This window comes from Linepithema humile, chromosome 1 (assembly GCF_040581485.1).
Source record: "Linepithema humile isolate Giens D197 chromosome 1, Lhum_UNIL_v1.0, whole genome shotgun sequence".
Lineage (NCBI taxonomy): Eukaryota > Metazoa > Arthropoda > Insecta > Hymenoptera > Formicidae > Linepithema > Linepithema humile.
The window spans coordinates 38983516-39004563 of NC_090128.1; the positions used below are offsets into that span (position 1 = coordinate 38983516).

Sequence of the window (21048 nt, forward strand, 5' to 3'; positions counted from 1 at the left end):
TCTTGAAGCGAGGGGTGGAACGATGAATTATTAACAACCGAGGTACTAACGATTTTAAACGTTATTTCGACAGCGATAAAATCGAATACATTTTAATAATCGGCGTGCCACGAAGTAACGAACAGGTTATCCCATTAATTATTAAGCTTTCAGCGCCACATTTCGAAAACTGGTACAAGTGCGTTGATAAAGTACGGCAATTTATAAATTCCACGCTATCGAGAAGTACAGGGTGAACATTTTTTGAATTATGAATAGGTCAAAATATGCGTTTGCGTGATGAAACGGAGTTAAAAAAAATGATCGAAAAAGAAATTATAAATTCATCGCAAGAGAAGCGTTCAGAATTACGCAAACGAGCGAAAGAACCATTGAAAAGATTCAGCGGGAAAATCGCAACAATTACAATCGAAAGCGAATGTGTGTTCTTATGTGTTGCTTCCCTTGTTTATGACACTGGCCGTCGCGACCAATAGCGTTTCTTTTCGAAACAAAAGCGGAGCGTTTTTGACGCTTCACCTAAGATTTATAATTTTTAGTATTACGTTACGTATAAAGACCATTGTCACGTGCAAGCGACGCGAGTCAGTAAGAGTCGAGAGCCGAGTTCGAGACAGCGAGCGTATTAATTGCAAGTTGCAAGCGTTTATTTTCTTTTAATTTTGTAATTTTCATATTCAAGTTATACTTTTTGCAAACATTGTGTTCGTTTTCTGTCCTACAATCCCTATCTATTCATCTAAGAAAAACAAAGCAAGTTCGTTTGGAATAAATTCTCACTTGAATAGAATTGCGACACAGTTGAATGGAAGCATCGCTTTCATTGAATATGTCCATGTTTCCTGTATTATCATTAACTGCAGAATCAAGTATGTCCATCTGCCATTTATCAGATGCTTTTAATTCTTCTAACATATTATCATCAGGTATTAAGTCTTCCTTATTATCATTGATCATCATATGATCCATTATATCCTCAAGATTGCTGTTTAGATTTAATGATGTTTTCTGTAACAAAATGTATGCAAAATCATTAGTTGTACTCTCAATCAGATAATTAATACAGTCTTGGTGATGTAAGTATACTTACCTTTTCATTTCGAATCAACGAAAAGATACAATATGTTAGTGACAGAGCGAAGATGAGCGCAAGAACGAAACGTCGTCTGATTAATCTAATCAAACCGGCGCAGCTTGGCATTCTTTCCGCGTTCCGTTATTGCACTCCTCAAAGCAGCTTCAGATCCTCATGTGATCCACATAAGTTATCCTTGCGGTATTATTGATCTGTGTAAAAAATATCATTCATAGCTGCGAAAAAATTTCCTACGAATCGCAAAGAAGCATTGAAATTTCAATCGTAACTTCGGCAATAAGCGTGACAGAAAAAGGTTATGTTTTTGTTGTCTTAGATTCATACGACATAAGTATTATTTTGTCTAGCATTTTTATACGCTATCAACTTCATTTTATTTCGATAGATAACGCATAAAACGTTTTATCGACTTAATAATAACTGGACAATTGACTGACGTTTTGTTAATTGCGAATTGCGAACGAATGAACAACATGCAAAAACGTGGTTACAACACGAGTGAGCGCCAGCAAGTACTAATGAGCGCATTGACCTTTGAGCAATGCCGCCAAAATCAAGACGCAAAAATTATGCAATACGTAATTATGTAAAAATGTATTAGATTTAGACACAACATTACCAAAGAATAAAACCATACTAAATTTGCATTCTTTTTAGCTGTATCTTATTATTCTGAGTCTCTAGCTTCTGAGTAGTAAAAATAAAAACATAAAAACTTGAATTTTATAACGCAGAAAACATTTATAGATTAACATTCCATGCATTTGTTTTTTTTTTGTGCTAAGTTTATATATATTTCCTGAATTATTCAAAAATAAATAAAAACTTCGTAATATTTATGTATAAAAGTACTACAAAATCATTGTTTGATTAATAATCCTAATAATAACAAGAAAATTATTTTTCGGTTTAATAAGACCTTAAAATAAAATATAAGTTAAACTACAATATATACGAATTGATGTAGCAATCAAGTACAGCGCGGTTACGAATCGATGCAAAGCGGAATTCTGATTAGCGAGACAATCGGATGAGCCACAAAAGCATATATGAGAGAGAGAAAGAGAAAGAGAAAGAGAATGAACAAACAAATGCGTCGTATAGAATGCTACGTTATGATGTTACATGTATAGTGTTATTCATTTAGAAACTTCAAATACACCGTTGGTAACTAAAAATACAAACATATAGCGTTTTCGATTATACAGGATTTGAACGACCCAGGGTTGGTTAATGACGTCATTGCAACCTCTCCACCAATGAAAGACTTGCATTTATAGTAAAATAGTGATTGATCAACCCTGGGTCGTTCAAATCCTGTATAATCGAAAACGCTAATAGAATCTAAAACTTAAGCCAGCGGCACACGGTACATTTTTGCTTACTGGATTGATTGCGAGCTAGTAAAATACTAGAAATGCACCATACAGCATACAGTATTTCTAGTATTTTACTAGCTCGCAATCAATCCAGTAAGCAAAAACGTACAGTGTGCCGCTGGCTTTAGAGTACAAAATTGACTTACAAATAATGTACATAAATAAACTTAACATATAACATTAGCATACATAGCATAAAATAAAATATGCAAAATCTTGCAGTAAATCAATAAAATTATATTTTTAATATAAAATTATATTTTACGTTATATTTCTAATATCAAGAAAGTACTCAACTATTAATCAAATATCAAAGTTATTCACATTAATGAAATAAAGGATTATGTGTTAAAAAAGTTATTCGAATATTCTCAGATGTATTTTTTTTTTTTCATAGGTTAAGAGAATCGTTAATAATCGATTTAACTTCATTCATTATTCGTTTAGATTGAAGAATATATTTAACTCTATTCATTATTCGTTTATATTCTTCAATTTAACTTCAATATTTATATTGAATAATATAAACAAATAATGAATAGAGTTAATATAAATATTGAAGTTAAATTGAAGAATATAAACGAATAATGAATAGAGTTAAATCGATTATTAACGATTCTTCTCTTAACCTAATCGATTATAAATATATATTCTTCAATATAAACGAATAGTTGATATTTCAATTGTATATAATTCTTCTTTTTCACCGAAGAGAATTGTAGTGGCAATTTTATTCGCTATTGAGGAATCTACACCAATCTAATTAGTTTGATATAAACTTAATTAATTTAATTTCGCGCTAAAATACATCATCTGTATGAGTTGCATAAACTGCTTCCGTTCGCGAGGTACTTCATGTAATCTAGTGCATCGGAAGAGGCGGGGCAACTAGGTTGGTCCATGCACGCAGCAAGTGCGCATGAAGAGAAACCGAACGCTTGTATGCTTTTGTGCGCATCATGCGTGAAACGGAACACATCCAGCAACGCCCGTTGCTACGCAGATAATCGTTTTAATGAGACTCATTCATGAAATGCGCGCGAATCGATATGGTTGTATGTTCGCCCGCGTTAGTATGTTAATTGCATACTTGGCGTAAGATACTCTGCCGAATTTTTTAATAAGATCTAAAATAAAGCAATGTTATATAGATTTATAAATTGTTCAAGTGTGCAAATACACAAAAATAATGTTTGATTTATTGTAAATAAAAACAATGTTTTTTAGTTTTTTATTTATGGTGAATATCCCAGGGAGAAATACAGGTCGAAGAAACGTCTATTAGACGTTTATAGATGTCTATTAGACGTTTTTTCGACCTGTATTTCTCCCTGGGATGCCCATCTACAGAATTGTTAGAAACAATTTTCGAAATCATTCTGTCGGTATTTATCTGGCGATTGAACAGGCCAATGTACTAGACCAGCCCGCCCAATCCACTAGCTCGTTGTAATCCCGATCCCATAATTTGTCGTGCAACACGCGAATAATGTGCCGGACAACTATCATGCATAAATCACTACATATTCATTCTTTTTTTCTAAAGCTATCTTTGGCGTAATCACCAAAGGTCGAGGTGATTACAACAATCTATTCTTCCCTAAAAACTTAACAAGCTTTGCTTGAAACATTTTTTCATAAAATGCTTTGTCGTCGAGATATTCAGATATGCCAATTAAATGCCTCATCTATCTTTAGTGCTCAAATATCTTTCAAAATAGAAATCGAATAAAAAACTGTTTCGCACAAAAGTTGCTTGTTTTTTTACGTAGAATAAGATGTTAAAAAATAATAAGTTCCCATTTGAAAAAACAAAGTTAACCTTTAAATAATCTTGAAAACATCCACAAAATAAAAAATGAATAATAGGTTTTCCTTTCCCCCTTAAAAACAAACAACTTTTGTTCAAAACATTAGTTTCTGAAGTGCATTGTTTTCGAGATAATTTTGAGATAAAAACCAACTCATATTGTATTAAATGAACTACCCTGTATATAGGCTCTTATTGATAAAATAATTATAAATGTAAAAAAAGAGATACTTGGTAAACACCAGATGTAATTGCTTAACAACCTTTTTTTTCAGCACATCAATATAAATCAATTTAGTTTGCTGTTGTGTCTTGAGAAAGTTTAACTTTGTGAAAAACAAATTTGAGGTGCGGTGGAATCAATTCTGTTTTGATACAGCCTCTTATGAACATAATACGTAACCTCAATCTGGTCTTAAGTAAAATTAGTTTATCTTTGATATATTTGATATCAATCTTTGATATATTTAATAAGAATATAACAATCAATTGTATTTTACTCACATGTTTCTCAGATTTTCATTGTTGTTTCCATGTTCCTCATACCATCTATAAAATTGTGTTGATCCTCCATGTGCTGCCAAAATTGCTCTTAACTGTTTCTTTAATTGCTGTAAATTTTATTTCTTAAAATCTCTTTGACATATTTGATAAGAATATAACAATGCATTGTATTTTACTCACATGTTTCTCAGATTTCCATTGACCCATAGATGGTTCCTGTAGATCTATAATCCAATATGTATCTTTGTACAAAGTCTATATGAAACACATATTTTATTAATTAACTGTTACATTAACCGTTACCAAAACTTTTAACCATTATGTTGAACCTTTAATCATTACTTTGAAATGGTTTAACTTTAATTAGAATTTTAATTAGAACTCATCATTAAAATTTTGTGAAAAACATGATTTCGAAAATTGCAAGTAGCATTATAAATCTTACTTCCTGTTGTAAATGCCTTTTGTAAGTACTACACCAAAGAGTACAACAGTTGTAACATCGCTAAGCGTCTTCTCTGTTGCGTCACTTTTGTACCAATTTTCGACGGGACCAATTTATTGCGTGTCAAGAGAGGTGTACTTGTACGCGCGGTGACGCGCGTTGCTCCCAATGCGGCAATCTTAAAATTTGTCTTTCCAGTTGATATTTTGTCCATATTTCGTCCATGAATCAAGATTATATCGCACACCTGCAAGAAAAGTAAAACACAAGTAAAAAAAACAATTGTTTAGGAGAGAAAAGAAGAAATTGTATTAAGGTTAATGTTTTCTATTAATAATATAATGAATAAGTGTTTATCTAAAACTCTGTCGCAAATTATAAATCATCTGAAGCAAACTTGATTTTACGGAAAATAATTTCACATGTCTGTGCTTGGTTAAACAATAATTTGAAAATTAATTATTTACGGTGGTATGAAACATATCAAACTCATTCAGTATTTGATTTCAATTTCTATCACTTTCCCTAATTGAAGACCAATGCATTTAAAATACAATCCATACATAAAACGAAATTTAAAACATTTTTTTGATTATTATATATCATTCAAAACAGAAATGGGAATTGCAGCCTTCGGTTCGATTGTCGGGTGATTTGGGGTGACTCACGCCCAATGCCCTCTCCTAGTAACGATTCGCCGGACGCGCGTAACTAAGGAGCGCGATATCCAGCCTTATATTTATGATTATATTATAGCTATATTTTTAATTATAATTATGTAATACGCGTGGATCACTTCCGATTATACTCGATTGTATTACAGTATTACACAGTAATACAGTATTACACAGTAATACAGTATTACACAGGTTGTGTTCCGAAATTCACTGCCAGTACCGAAAATCTATAGTTTACGTTATGTATATTGTAAATTTTCAGTACTGGCAGTGAATTTCGGAACGCAGCCACAGTAATACTGTAATACAATCGAGTATAATCGGAAGTGATCCACGCGTATTACATAATTATAATTAAAAATATAGCTAATTATAATCATAATTATAATCATAAATATAAGGCTAGTTATCGCGCTCCTTATAGCGTTTTCGATTATACAGGATTTGAACGACCCAGGGTTGGTTAATGACGTCATTGCAACCTCTCCACCAATGAAAGACTTGCATTTATAGTAAAATAGTGATTGATCAACCCTGGGTCGTTCAAATCCTGTATAATCGAAAACGCTATTAGTTACGCGCGTCCGGCGAATCGATGCGTACACAGTAATATTGTAATACAATCGACTGTATAATTTTAACATAAGTACATTATTTTAACATATATTGCGAAAGTAAATACTTGAAAGTAAATACTTGTCATATTCATACTATTATAAAAAATTCGGATCAATATTTGTATAATGGAAAGTTTAATAACAACTTACTAATGCGTCTGGTTTTGTTAAAGCTTGCCCACGCAATATACATGTCTAAAAGACGTCTTAAAGGCATTTAATTTAAGACGTTATTTTCAAGACATCTTTAACACCTAATTGTAAGTATTTAAAAGAAGTATACAGGGTGTCCGGTGACTCACGAATCAACGCTCGTGAGCAGATAGAGCACATTAAACAGAACAGAAAAGTTCTTTACCATTTTGCAATTCTCGCTATAATTATTTAAGTATTGATTAAAAAAGATTGCCGAATAAGCGCGCGGCTAGACCGTAGGATATAACTGTAGGCATGCCAGCGACAAGTCGCACATCGCACGGCAACGAAATGTTTAACCTCGCGACGAGAGTCGCAGACACGCGACAGTAGCAAGCGGACAGAAGCCTACAGTTACATCCTACAGTTACCGGACACCCTGTATATTGAAACAGATTATTGCAAATCAAGATCTTGATTGCAAGTCACAAAATTAATGTTGTTTCTTTTATCAAGATTTTTTTCAAATCATAGATATAAATCATAGATACAAGAAACTAAAAATACCTTTATATTTCATGCTTTATAAATAAATTATATGACATATGTCATACGTCATATAACTTATTTATAATATAAATTATATGATATGCATTTATTATAAAAATATATATAATATATGAAATGATATTAATTTTTTACATGGATACTTTGATACAAATATTCATAATATGTATGTACACAATATGAGTATAACATACATAATATATACACATGGAGCACATAAATAAAAATATTTTACAAACTAGAACAGTGTTTCTCAAAAAGTATGCCACAAAGTCGCGTGCTGCGAGAAATATTTTTATTAAAATAGGAAAATAAGAAACAAGTAAATTGTAAATAATAACAAATAAAAATATAAAACGACTACAAAATATAAAAATATAAAACGACTACAAAAAAGGCATTTTTGGATCTACGATTTGCCTGGAACAAGTAAACGTGGAGGTGTCAGTGAGGCCAATTGAAAGTGTTGCGATCTAGCGAGATCGCGAGTTGAAGAACTAACTCAATATAACATCTCTTAAAATAGCGTTACTGTACCGCATACAATTTTTACCACGCTAATTTCTATTAATTTAGGAACTGACACTTCCAGGTCTGTGTTGTTGCGTGCTCGAACTATCTTGTCAATAAACGATATTATTGTGTGCCATAATATCCCACACGGCAAAACAATATGCCGAATACGAACTAAAAAAGTTTGAGAACTACTGAACTAGAGTATGAATGTACGTAACTGATAAATTATTGCAAAATTGACGTATAATACATACACTTTTTTTTTATCTTTTAGAGTACCTTCGACCTATCTCCTTTAATCAGGTTTTTTAGCACATAATACATACTCATAACTAACCTAAAAGATTCTGATAGGTTTGTTCGCATCGCAATGCCTCAACATGCTCCTATTCGCTCCAATACGCTCCAATCCATGGTGTAAAGAATATAAGGTGAAGCATTCCGATGAATGCGCAGTGGTTCAAAAGTAGTGGGGAACAGCGAACCAATCAAATATGCCCGGTGATGCAAAATTCAATATGGCCGGCGCACGATAGAATCAGTTACATAGTTTTGACAATGGGCTTGTTCGTTTTAGCTACACTGGGGCTGCTCTGGGTCTGCTCTACACAGGATAATACAGGACAGATAAATAGTTTGTCCTGTATTATCTTGTTTAGAGCAGACCCAGAGCTGCCCCAGTGCAGCTAAAACGAACAAGCCCATTGATTGACATCGGTGGCTATCACTTGTGTGCATGTGTGAATATTACTTGTGAAGTTTTGACAAGTCGACGACAAATTTTCAACCATGCCAAGTTGTTTCGTGAGAAATTGTAAAAATCGGACAAATTATATATTCAGCAAAAAAGTGAGATATTACTCGTTTCCTCAAGATCCTGAGCTGCGAAGAAAATGGTTACAGGCTTGCCAGAGGGATGAAAATTCAAAGATTACATGTGGTTAGTAAATATTACATTGCATTTACATTTTTCATATTAATAAACATATAATAATTGTATTGTTTAAATATATTATTTTTAAATAACTTACTACATTTATAATTGGCGCGTTTCCTCATCGGGCAAATTTGATTGGTTGAAATTTGAAGTCGCCGCCATATGCGCAATACTTCACCTTACATTCTTTACACCATGCTCCAATCTATAGCATACGTTACGTAATACTATAGATTGGAGCACATTGGAGCGAGTAGGAGCATATTGGGGCATGCGACCACTGAAATATATATATACTGGAATGGGCACTGCCATGCTATGTATACATTGGGCTTGTTCGTTTTAGCTGCACTGGGGCAGCTCTGGGTCTGCTCTAAACAAGATAATACAGGACAAACTATTTATCTGTCCTGTATTATCCTGTGTAGAGCAGAACCAGAGCAGCCCCAGTGTAGCTAAAACGAACAAGCCCATTGGCGGCTAGCGAGCTTGAGATAGATAGCTTGTCGTGTTTGTATTTGGTGTTTCGATAACATGCATGCGCACATCATTGAGAATCAAGCAGATCAAAAAGTTTATACGCTCGATTCGTTTGCACCGATTGTAACTACTACTCGGCTTAACACAGTTGCACGTCGAAAGTCACACAGTCAAAAGTTTCAAACTTTACTGTACGAAAAAGGACATCAATACACGACATATGGTTCTCTCTCGACTCGTAATAAGTGATTCAATGCACATTCCAGTATGTATATAGTTCAGTGCATGCGACGCGAACGAACCTTATGATATGTGCCAGATAGCATTGAGAACTGTATGGCGCTTCTATGGCAAATCTGGAAACTAATCTGTTGCTCTTTTTTTGGGCCACTTTTCCAACGTGGGTTAATGTTAATCCACGATTTCAATTTGTTAATAGAATTGCTAACATGAATGAAATATGGTCATCAAAAAAGAAAAATTTAAAATTTTTGTTATCTTTAATGAACATATTTTATTCTTCATGTTAGCAATTCTAATAACAAAGTTAACGTTAGCTGACGATAGAAAAAGTGGCCCTTTATCTTGGGTGTATTCCAAATCGTGTTAGTTTGGCTTATTTTATTTTCTAGATGTTGGCAGTCACTAAACTAAACCGAGACGTGTTCCGAACAGCCAAACCCTGTCGTAGGCCGGTATTCATAGTTATTTCTTATATTTAAGATCGTCTTAAGTCGTCGTCATCGTTGTCTTAAGATACTAATATGGCTTTTTGATTGGTTCGTAGCATTTTAAAACAAAACTTAAGACAATCTTAAATATAAGAACGGACTATGAATACCGGCCATAATATGTAAAACTCAGTAGCTTGAAATTATAAATTTTATTGTTATGGTTTTGAATTTCTAAATAAAACATTTTCTCTTTAATTTTAAATAATTTCTTGCTAACACTGTGTTTGTACATACATACGATACTAATTGCAGGATAACAAGTTCAGAACACTTCTTGAGACTATCACAAAAAGCGCCAAACAATGGCACAGCACTATAAGGCGCGAAATCATACATACATAATACATACATAACAGATTAGATTTTGGTTCCTAATTATTAACAGAATCATAATGCGAGTCAATCCTTATTAGGCCTAACTTGATGAATTGAACACTCAAGGTATTAAATTTAAAGTATTAAAATAAAAGAGAAATATAAAAATACTTAATAATTAATAAATTTAATTTGACAACCTTGATAAGTATTTCTTGATATATAATTCTTATCATATTTCTTATTATATTTCTTATTAATATTTCAGAAAGGAGGATGGGTAAAATAGGTCGATTTTGGCCCCCGAAGCGGTAAGTAAAAACGGTATGTTTTTTTGTAGTTTTTGAGCTGCTGAATCTGAATCTGACTTTTAAAAATGTCTAACCTGTCGGGAAAATATTAAAATCAGCATATAATTTTTAAAGATTAGATTCAGATTCAGCAGCCAAAAACTACAAAAAAACATACCGTTTTTACTTGCCGCTTTAGAAGCCTATTTCACCCATCCTTCTTTATCCCAGGCTTCAATTAAAGTTATGCAAAAGAGATAGAGAATGCAAGAAGGAATGAGCGTTCAAGTTAAGAATCAATTCAAGAAACACACTATTTAAAAGAAATTACAATTGACAATTGTTAAGATTATTTTGTATAATATTGAAAAGATCCCTGATGGAAATATTTTGCTGAAAGTGCTATGAAATCAATGAAAAGTAAAATGAAAGTGTTTGAAAAATTACTGAATATATTTCAAAATGAATCATAATTTTCCGTATAAAAATTTAATGTAATACTATGAAATATAAGGAAGGTTAAAATATACTGCTGAAAAGTAATAAAAAAGTTTTGAAATAATTATCATTATAAAATTTACTAAATTAAACTGAAAACTGTTACTTTTTAATGAAAAATTGCTGAAATATGTATGAAATTAATTAATGAGGTCACTTGAGAAAAATTTTCAAATACTTTTCAGCAAAATTTCGTTAAATTTTCAGAAAAATATTTCCATCAGAAATGATATGAATATTTGTACATTGAAATGTTAAGAATAATAATTTGTTATGTTATGCATGCGTTTTAACTAATAGATAATATAAAATTTAAGTTTATACACTAATAGCGTTTTCGATTATACAGGATTTGAACGACCCAGGGTTGGTTAATGACGTCATTGCAACCTCTCCACCAATGAAAGACTTGCATTTATAGTAAAATAGTGATTGATCAACCCTGAGTCGTTCAAATCCTGTATAATCGAAAACGCTATAAAAATGATCAAAAATATGATCAAAATGTTTGTGTAAATCATTATATATTAATAAAATTATTTTTTGAACCCTACATTCTAGCTCGGGCTTTAATAGCTCTTCTTTGAATTATTAAAGAAAATAAATATATGTCACGAAAAAATTATCCATAATATAATTCTAAAAATTAAATGTGATTTACCTGTTGCACGAAAGATTGCCGTATGAAGAATCAAGTGTGCTAAAAAGTGTGTTTCTTGAATTAATTCTTAACTTGAACACTCATTCCTTCTTGCATTCTCTATCACTTTTGCGTTCCTGTAATTGAGGCCTGGGATAAACTTTCTGAAATATTAAGATAATGAGAATTATATATCGAGAAATACTTAGCAAGTTTGTCAAATTAAATTTATCAAATATTAAGTATTTTTATATTTCTCTCTTATTTTAGTACTTTAAATTTAATACCTTGAGTGTTCAATTTATTAAGTTAGGCCCAATAAGTTTATCAGGTTGCAGAAAAAATTCGAACTATTCTTTCGGTAAATATAACACTAGATAAGAGCAAATTTTTTTCACAACCTAATATAACTTAAAGAAAATAAATATATATCACGAAAATTTTATATTATCTATAACATAATTCTAAAAATTAAATGTAATTTACCTGTTGCACGAAGAATTGCTGTATAAAGAATTGTGCTAAAAATGTTTCTTGAATTGATTCTTAAATTGAACGTTCATTCCTTCTTGCATTCTCTATCACTTTTGCGTTTCTGTAATTGAGGTCTGAGATAAACTTTCTGAAATATTAAAAAAATGATAATTACGTAGGCTGCTGGAAAAGTTTCTGCAATCTAGTACTTCCAAATGGCGCCAACGTTCTGCTACTATCATATCCGTAAAATTAGACGTTTCTAATCTATAATTCAGCTGACAGTTTGTACCCAGCCAACTAGTTTTGTTTGCACAATATTTTAAAAGAAGTTATTTTGGGAGAAAATGGAAATTTTGCGTGAAAATTTTCGGCCAATGATATTTTACGATTACAAATGTAGTCTAACTCCGAAACAATGCATTGATCGACTTCATTTGGCTTTTGGGGATGAAGCACCATCCAATAGGACTGTTTATAATTGGTTTGCCGAAATCCAGCGTGAATGCACCTTTCTTAGTGACGAATTTCGTGAAGATCGTCCATCCACGTCTTTTGTTGCCACTAATGTTGATGCTGTGCGTAAAATGATTGAGCGAGATCGGCATGTGACATACCGCGAGATTCAGGCATCCTTCTGCATTGACATGAAAGCAATACATACGATTTTGCATGATTATTTAAACGTAATCGTCGCATCATCCTTCATCATGACAACGCAAGCTGTCACACAGCACGTCAAACCGTTGATTTTTTATTCAGTAAAAATGTCGAATTGATGATTTATTGTCTGTATTCACCTGATTTATCACCTATTGACTTCTTTTTGTTCCCAAACATCAAACATAAAATGCGTGGTGAGCGATTTGTGTTGCCTGAAGCAGCTGTTGAAGCATTTCGAACACTGATTTCTGAAGCTACAGCCTCAGAGTGGAAAAAATGCTTCGAAAATTGGTTCGAGCGTATGCAAAAGTGTATCGATCTTAAAGGTGAATACTTTGAAAAACAATAAAGCCATTTACCGAATTTTACATATTTTTTTCCATATTGTTTGCAGAAACTTTTCCAGCAGCCTACGTATATATCGAAAAATACTTATCAAGGTTATCAAATTAAATTTATCAAATATTAAGTATTTTTATACTTCTCTCTTATTTAATACTTTAAATTTAATACCTTGAGTGTTCAATTAATCAAGTTAGACTCAATAAATTTATTAGGTTGCAGAAAAAATTCGAAATGTTTTTTCAGTAAATATAACACGAGATAAGAGCAAACTTTTTTCACAACCCAACATAACTTAAAGAAAATAAATATATGTCACGAAAATATTATCTATAACATAATTCTAAAAATTAAATGTAATTTACCTGTTGCACAAAGAATTGCTGAATAAAGAAGTGTGCTAAAAATGTTTCTTGAATTGATTCTTGAATTGAACGTTCATTCCTTTTTGCATTCTGTATCATCTTTGCGTTCCTGTAATTGACGCTTGGGATAAACTTTCTGAAATATTAAAATAATAAGAATTACATATCGAAAAATACTTATCAAGGTTGTCAAATTAAATTTATCAAATATTAAGTATTTTTATGCTTCTCTCTTATTTAATACTTTAAATTTAATACCTTGAGTGTTCAATTAATCAAGTTAGGCCCAATAAGTTTATCAGGTTGCAGAAAAAATTCAAACTGTTCTTTCGGTAAATATAACACGAGGTAAGAGCAAAGGAGGATGTTAAAAATAAATCGATTTTGGCCCATGGTGTGGAACCAAAACTAAAAATGGTTTTCTTATAGATTTTATACCGTAGAATCACGTGGTAAAGCCCGTTTTCCTCTAGACAGCGGGAAAAGTACGGAAAAATTGAAAAAAAGACCATAAAAAATGCAATTTTCCGTACAAAAAACACATGTACTTATGGATGTACTTGAGTAAACACATGCGTCTACAGCTTTTTTTTATGTGTGTGTGTGTGTGTGTTCTGATAAAAATATTTGATCTTCTTATCAAATGTTTCTTCACTGTCGGCATTAGCGTCACCCGATGTGCATCACGTGATTTTTTTCTAAAGATATGTGACAAACCGAATATGTCCGTGGCATATTGTTCACGAAAGGAGAAATTCTTAAATGTCAGAACTAACAAATTCACAGATTGAAATAAAAATCGAATCGATTTGCATAAGATAATTACACCATTCTTAAATGGAAACTAACGTTATCATCCTGCAGATAAAACGATTTTTTTAAAAGTTTAGAAGAGATATATACTCAATGATATTAAATAGTATCATAAATAGACAAATACTATTAAACGATTTATTTTTTTCTACTAACAAAAGTAGATTTGAATCCTTCGATAATGAAGAAAAATCACGAGTTTCATGGATTCGAGATTAAAGATATATACCTTTTGTACATATTATACAGCAATGTACGTATCATTCGCATATTGCATTATGTGTATTGAACACAAATCACGGCTCAAAGAAAAATATATGCCCACGAGAAAAAAGCTTGAACACACTTGTGTTCACTCAAATACATCCATATTTACATGTGTTTTTTATACGGAAAATTGCATTTTTCATGGTCTTTTTTTCAATTTTTCCGTACTTTCCCCGCTGTCTAGAGGAAAACAGACTTTACCACGTGATTCTACGGTATAAAATCTATAAGAAATCATTTGTAGTTTTGGTTCCACATTATGGGCCAAAATCGATCTATTTTTAACATCCTCCTTTTTTCACAATCCAATATAACTTAAAAAAAAAAATATATGTCACGAAAATATTATCAATAACATAATTCTAAAAATTAAATGTAATTTACCTGTTGCACAAAGGATTTTTGTATAAAGAATTGTGCTAAAAATGTTTCTTGAATTGTTTCTTGAATTGAACGTTCATTCCTTCTTGCATTCTCTATCACTTTTGCGTTCCTGTAATTGAGGCTTAAGATAAACTTTCTGAAATAATAAGAAAATGAAAATTATATATCGAGAAATACTTATCAAGATTGTCCAATTAAATTTATCAAATATTAAGTTTTTATATTTCTCTCTTATTTAATACTTTAAATTTAATATCTTGGGTGTTCAATTTATCAAGGCCCAATAAGTTTATCACGTTGCAGAAATAATTCGAACTGTTTTTTCGGTAAATATAACACGAGATAAAAGCAAACTTTTTTCACAACCCAACATAACTTAAAGAAAATAAATATATGTCACGAAAAAATTATCTATCACATAATTCTAAAAATTAAATGTAATTTACCTGTTGCACGAGAGATTGCCGTATAAAGTGTGTTAAAAAATGTGTTTCTTGAATTGATCCTTAACTTGAACGTTCATTCCTTCTCGAATTAATTTTTAACTTGATTTTTCGCACATTTCTTCTTGCATTCTCTATCACTTTTGCGTTCTTGTAATTGAGGCCGGGGATAAACTTTCTGAAATATTAAGATAATGAGAATTATAAATCGAGAAATACTTATCAAAGTTGTAAAATTAAATTTATCAAATATTAAATATTTTTATATTTCTTTCTTATTTTAATACTTTACGGGCCACCAGCGTCTCTTAACTCTAACCATCTAGTAACTTTAAGTTGGCAGAATAGCCAACTTAAAACTCGAAACTTGTATCGTCAATCCTAAAATCTTAGTATATTGATAAAAAGTGTATAGAAATTGACTGTAAAAATAGATTTTGCAATACTAACACTATATTATTATATATATATACATTCTTCATGTTGGTAATCCTGTTGGTAATTCTCCAACCATTGGTTAGAATTAACAGACGTTGGGAAAGTGACCCTAAATTTAATACTTTGACCAGTATTCGTAGTCCGTTCTTATATTCAAAATCGTCTGGAGTAGGGACTTATATTCGCACTCTTCGTCAGACACAATCTGTGTGTGATTGTGTCTGATTGTGTATGACGAAGAAAGTAAATGACTTAGGTAGCACATGTTCGTTTCAGAAACGTTTCACAAATGTTCCTTTAAAACGTTTTATAACGGTTTCTAAAAACGTTTCTCGTTGATTAAAATGTCAATCCGAAAAACGTTAAAGAAACGTTATTTTTCCGACAAAAAACGTTTAAGAAACGATCAAAGAAACGTTTTTTTTATCCACGCGCAAAAAAAATGTATTTTTTCTCGCGGAATTAACAAAATAATACATTCATGTATATATATAAATCCCATTTTAACTTAGACAACGTAATATTTCGAATACAATGCGTTATAAAAAAAAAAACAGTTTCAAAAAATGTTTCTTGTTATTATTCCTGTAAAAATTAAAAATTTTTTAAAGACGTGGAAAAAACGTTTCTTAAATTATGGTTTCATAAACGTTTTTTATTGATGCTTGACGGTTAAAAAACATTAGATACATACAGGAAACGTATATGAAACGAGCATATGCTACCTGGGTATAAGTCCGCACTTAAAACGATCTTGAATATAAGAACGGACTATGAATACCACCTGTTGTGTTCGATTTATCAAGTTAAGCCCAATAAGGATTGACTCGCGTTATGATTCTGCTAATAATTAGGAATCAAAATTTAATCTGTTAGTATGTGTTATGTATGCATAATTTCGCACCTTATAATGTTACGCGTTTTTGATAGCTTAGGCGGAAATGTGTACGAGCGCGGAGAAGATTGTGGGACGATTACTAAAAAGAGACTCATTTTAATTTTTATATAACTTTTTATGTTATAATTTCCCACTTAACAATGTAACTGCAAGATAACATGCCTTGTATGTAACAATTATATTTTTGAGTAGAAAGTTATTACATTAATATTTTGTTATTGTTACTCTGTGTTTACTGCGAATGTCTGCTTTTGGTAACCTGGCTCGCAAGTAAAATGTTCTGGATGCACTGTTATCAACTAGTCTTTCATCTAAGACAGGGCTCAGAATTATTTCATCTTTTTGGCCGATTCTCATGGTATACGCCTCCTTTCCTCTCCTTACCGCGCGCGCGCAGCAGCCGCTAGGGCCAACGCTGCCGAGCGTTAGGAGCGGCGCTATCCGATAAATGTTAGGTTCTTCTCCCTTGATCATTAAAAGTTAAAAAAATTTATTAAAAATATTTTTTTTATTTTTAAATTTATTATGTGAAAATATTTCAATGGATTTCCACGTCACCCATGAGGTACTCTTGCTATTAAGGAAAAAAATATTTTTAATAAATTTTTTTAACATTAATCGGATAGTGCCGCTCCTAACGCTCGGCGGCGCTGGCCCTAGTGGCTGCCGCGCGCGCGGTAAAGAGAGGAAAGGAGACGTATACCACGAGAATCGGCCGAAAAGATGAAATAATTCCGAGATCTAAGAATTCAGCTCAAAAGCAACTGGTAGTCTTCTTCATAGCACAGCAGTCTTCTGCAATCTTTCATTTTGTACATAAATGTGTATGTGTAAAAGTGTTCTTAAAAACTATCACAAAAAGCGCTATACAACAGCGCAGCGCTATAAGGCGCGAAATTATGCATACATAACACATACATAACAGATGAAATTTTGGTTCCTAATTGAGGGCGTGGATCAAAGAACTCGCTCTGCGCTCGAAATCGTGTAAAAGTATTGTCTAAACGTCTCAGAACATAAAAATTTTTAAAGTCGCAAAATTAATTTTTTTTAAATATAGGCTTGTAGAGAATGACGAGACGGAACTTTTTTCTATTTGCAGTTTTTTTTGTTTGATGTTTATTTTTAATAATAAAAATAAAAAATTGAAAAATTTTTATCCCCAAATTCAATAAGATTTTAAGATATAAATCGTCGTAATTTGGCCAAATTTTGTTGAATTGTTTGAAATTTGGTATATGCATGCAGTGTAGTCTCATTTTTTAATGGTTATACATTTGAACAATCGCTCACTCCCCACAAAATATCGAAATAATGAACTATTATTTATACGGTTCCTTAATTAAATACTTTTATTATTATTATTTCAAAATATTTCACATACACTCCAGAGACGCGGTCTCTAGGACGATAGCAATTTAACAAATAACAATAGTTAAAGTTGTAAAAAATCATTATAAAATCGAGTCCTGGAAAACCGAACGGCGAGCACGCTGCCTGATGGTGCTCAGCGCTCACGGAGCTATCATTGGCGGCATTGCATGTTTTCTTATAAAATGCATATTTCCGCTAATTTTCAATGAATCGATCTGAAAATTTACAGAAATCTTCCTTCAATAGTAAGGAACAAATATCTCACTGGTAGTTGTTTCAAATTTCAAGTTCCCTCGATATTTTTTGTCGGCAAAACTAGTGTTTCATCAAGATCAAGAAAATTCAAGAAATCTTGTCTTGATCCTGTCTTGAGTCAAGACAAGACCAAGACAAGAAATTGGAAATTGATTTCAAGATAAGACAAGAAATTGTTATCAAGATCAAGATTTCTTGACACAAAATCAAGAAATTTCTTTAATTTTCGTGACGGAATGATGAAAATCAGGAATGATTAAAATATATATTAAGTATAATAATATTATAATAATAATTATTATTATATTAATTATCATTAAATGTCACAGGAAATGATTTATGTCAGGAATCTAAAGATCTGAAATAGTTACATTTGGCAGTAACCTCATGATATAAAAAATGATAATTTAAGAAATATTTTTAATCTTTATTGAACATTAATAAATTTGTGCATAATAGACATTATAGGTTTACTTTTAAACCACGAATTTAAACATAGTAAACTACGAGACGACTCGGCATTTAGTTTGTTTTTTATTGTCAAAGAAGCCTTCGAATGCAGTCTCTCCGCTGGAACCGATGTTGCTATTGTGGCTAAAAAATCTTTAGCCATCCTTGAGAAGGTTTGGGAAAGATCTTTCATGAATTGATCACCAATTCAAAATGTCGATGTTTTCGTCAACTCGATGAAGTGCATAATACTGCGTAAGCTCTTTTTTCCAGTAATTACTTTGATTGCCATTGTCCGTTTCTTTTAAAAATAAAAAACTTATGTCCAAATCAAATTCATCTGTCTCTGTAATTTGATCGGTACATCCATTATTATTGTCATTGGTACTATTAGAATTAACATAATATTGTTTTTTAAAAATTTCTTCAAATTTTGCCACAGATAGATCTTTCAAGTCTCTTCCCCACGCTGTTTTGTCAAAAGCTTCAATTTTATGCCGAGGATCTAGTATCAATGAAACACAATACATCCAATTGGAATTTTTGTAGTGCTTTAAAATTTTATCTCTCGCCGATTGCAGGGCAAAAATCAACTGTTCATCTACTGCACATTTATCGTTTTTATTATCCAGTTTGAGTCCATGATTCCAGTTTGTCTAATAATAGATTAATACCAATGACAACCATTGACAGCGTGCAGTATTTTTCATCCGAAAGTAAGATCGGTAAACATTGAAATGGACGCAAGTAGTTTGTTACCAAGATGTGTTTAGGGCCCATTCTTCATTTGTAAGTCTGTACTTATTCAAACTTTCATTGTTGTCGCATAGTATGTTCAACGAAGTTTTCATTTTCAAAGACCATGTAATCATTTGGAAGGTTGAGTTCCATCTTGTGCAAACGTCTATAACTGGCATTAACATTTTAACATTTGCTGTTTCACAGCAATTACGAAATTTTTCCTGCAATTGCTCTGATCTTATTATTTTTTTGCTACCATTCTTATTTTTGTAACTGAGTAGCCATTAGTCTCTGTTTCGTCACTATCAATGCATTCTTCCTCTTCCAGTTCGTTCTCGACTTCAGAAGAATCATCTTTTATTTTGAGTAGTTTCAGAAAATCTTGTACTAATAAATTTAAAATATGAGCAAAACACACGAAGTGTTTATTTTTGCAGTCAAAATCTTCTAATAAGGTGTCCAGATGATCCATAAATGTAAAATTTGAGAACGCATTATCCGTAGTTATTACTTGAATTTTTGATGACAATATTGTATTCTGCCATAGTGTTTTGAAATAGCGCTGCAATTTCTTTACCAGAGTGTCGACCTTTTGCGGAAACAAAATCCAATAATAATTCCGTAAAATGATTTGTTCGATATTGCTGTCCATCTGTTTATTGTAAATGATATTTTAGTTTGATTTTTATTTACTTGGTCATTAAAAATTAATTTAACAGCGTCTTGAACATATTTAAACTTAGTTAACACCAGTGATCGCATAGTATTCCTGTTTGGTAGAACACCATGATTGTTTATATACAAAAATAAATTTTTCGTTGCTTTATCTTAAAAAAAATTAAATGGCAAATATTTGTTAACTAAATATTCTACTAAAAGATCATGAAAATTTGTCTGGTTAAATGCTGCTGTTTTCTAAAAAGTAAAGGAAATAAAAAATCAATTTTAATACAACAAACACAATAACAACATCAATAATATGATAATAATTATTATTATTCTAAATTCTACTCCTACGACTTTATATCAAAGTTCGTTAGCCTTATTAGGCACCGTATTCACGATTTTACAGTTATACGGGCGTACTTACATTATCCTTGTCTTCTTTGTTAAATAAATAAATTATTGTTCGATTTCCTTGTGTGTCATTTTTTCTTGAATTTTTCTCGGGAAAATAACTTTGAAATTGTTTCTCATGCTTGGCTGATAGATGCCGTATAAGACCAGAAGTACCACCGTTACTCATTTTTATTACCGTATTTTCCCCTTTCACTCAAAAAAATATTTTGCTGATGTAGTTAGATTTCTAGATATCGCAACAAGAATGTATCGCTATTTTTCGTATCTGTGAAAACATTGTTTGTCACATATAGAATTTATAGCAGTAATGTTCTAGCAATAGCTTCTGAAAAATTTAGGTACCATTGCTAAATGTTATTCATTGCATGATCTAACACGTGATTGATCTTATATAGATAGGCGCTTTAAAGAAACTTTTTTT

At 31.7% G+C, this 21048-nt stretch overlaps 1 protein-coding gene across 10 annotated transcripts in view; it reads right to left on the minus strand.

The window, feature by feature from the left end:
• LOC105680089 (SREBP regulating gene protein) overlaps positions 1–21048 on the minus strand; it is a 28105-nt gene that overhangs the window by 1350 nt on the left and 5707 nt on the right. The window contains exons 6-15 of one of the 10 annotated variants that reach the window (XM_067350226.1): positions 15395–15569; positions 14949–15084; positions 13485–13620; positions 12127–12235; positions 11662–11804; positions 5235–5481; positions 4970–5013; positions 4790–4896; positions 1091–1287; positions 781–1008 (exon numbers count right to left, since the gene is read on the minus strand). In XM_067350226.1, coding sequence (XP_067206327.1) covers positions 781–1008; positions 1091–1201 — 339 coding nt within the window. In that variant the 5' untranslated portion in view covers positions 1202–1287; positions 4790–4896; positions 4970–5013; ... (4 more) ...; positions 14949–15084; positions 15395–15569. Of the gene's footprint in view, positions 1–780; positions 1009–1090; positions 1288–1533; positions 1760–4548; positions 4700–4789; positions 4897–4969; positions 5045–5234; positions 5482–8000; positions 8280–11661; positions 11805–12126; positions 12263–12625; positions 12752–13484; positions 13621–14948; positions 15085–15394; positions 15570–21048 lie in introns of those variants that run through there. The other 9 variants (XM_067350257.1, XM_067350252.1, XM_067350244.1 and 6 more) reach the window with 9 other exon arrangements.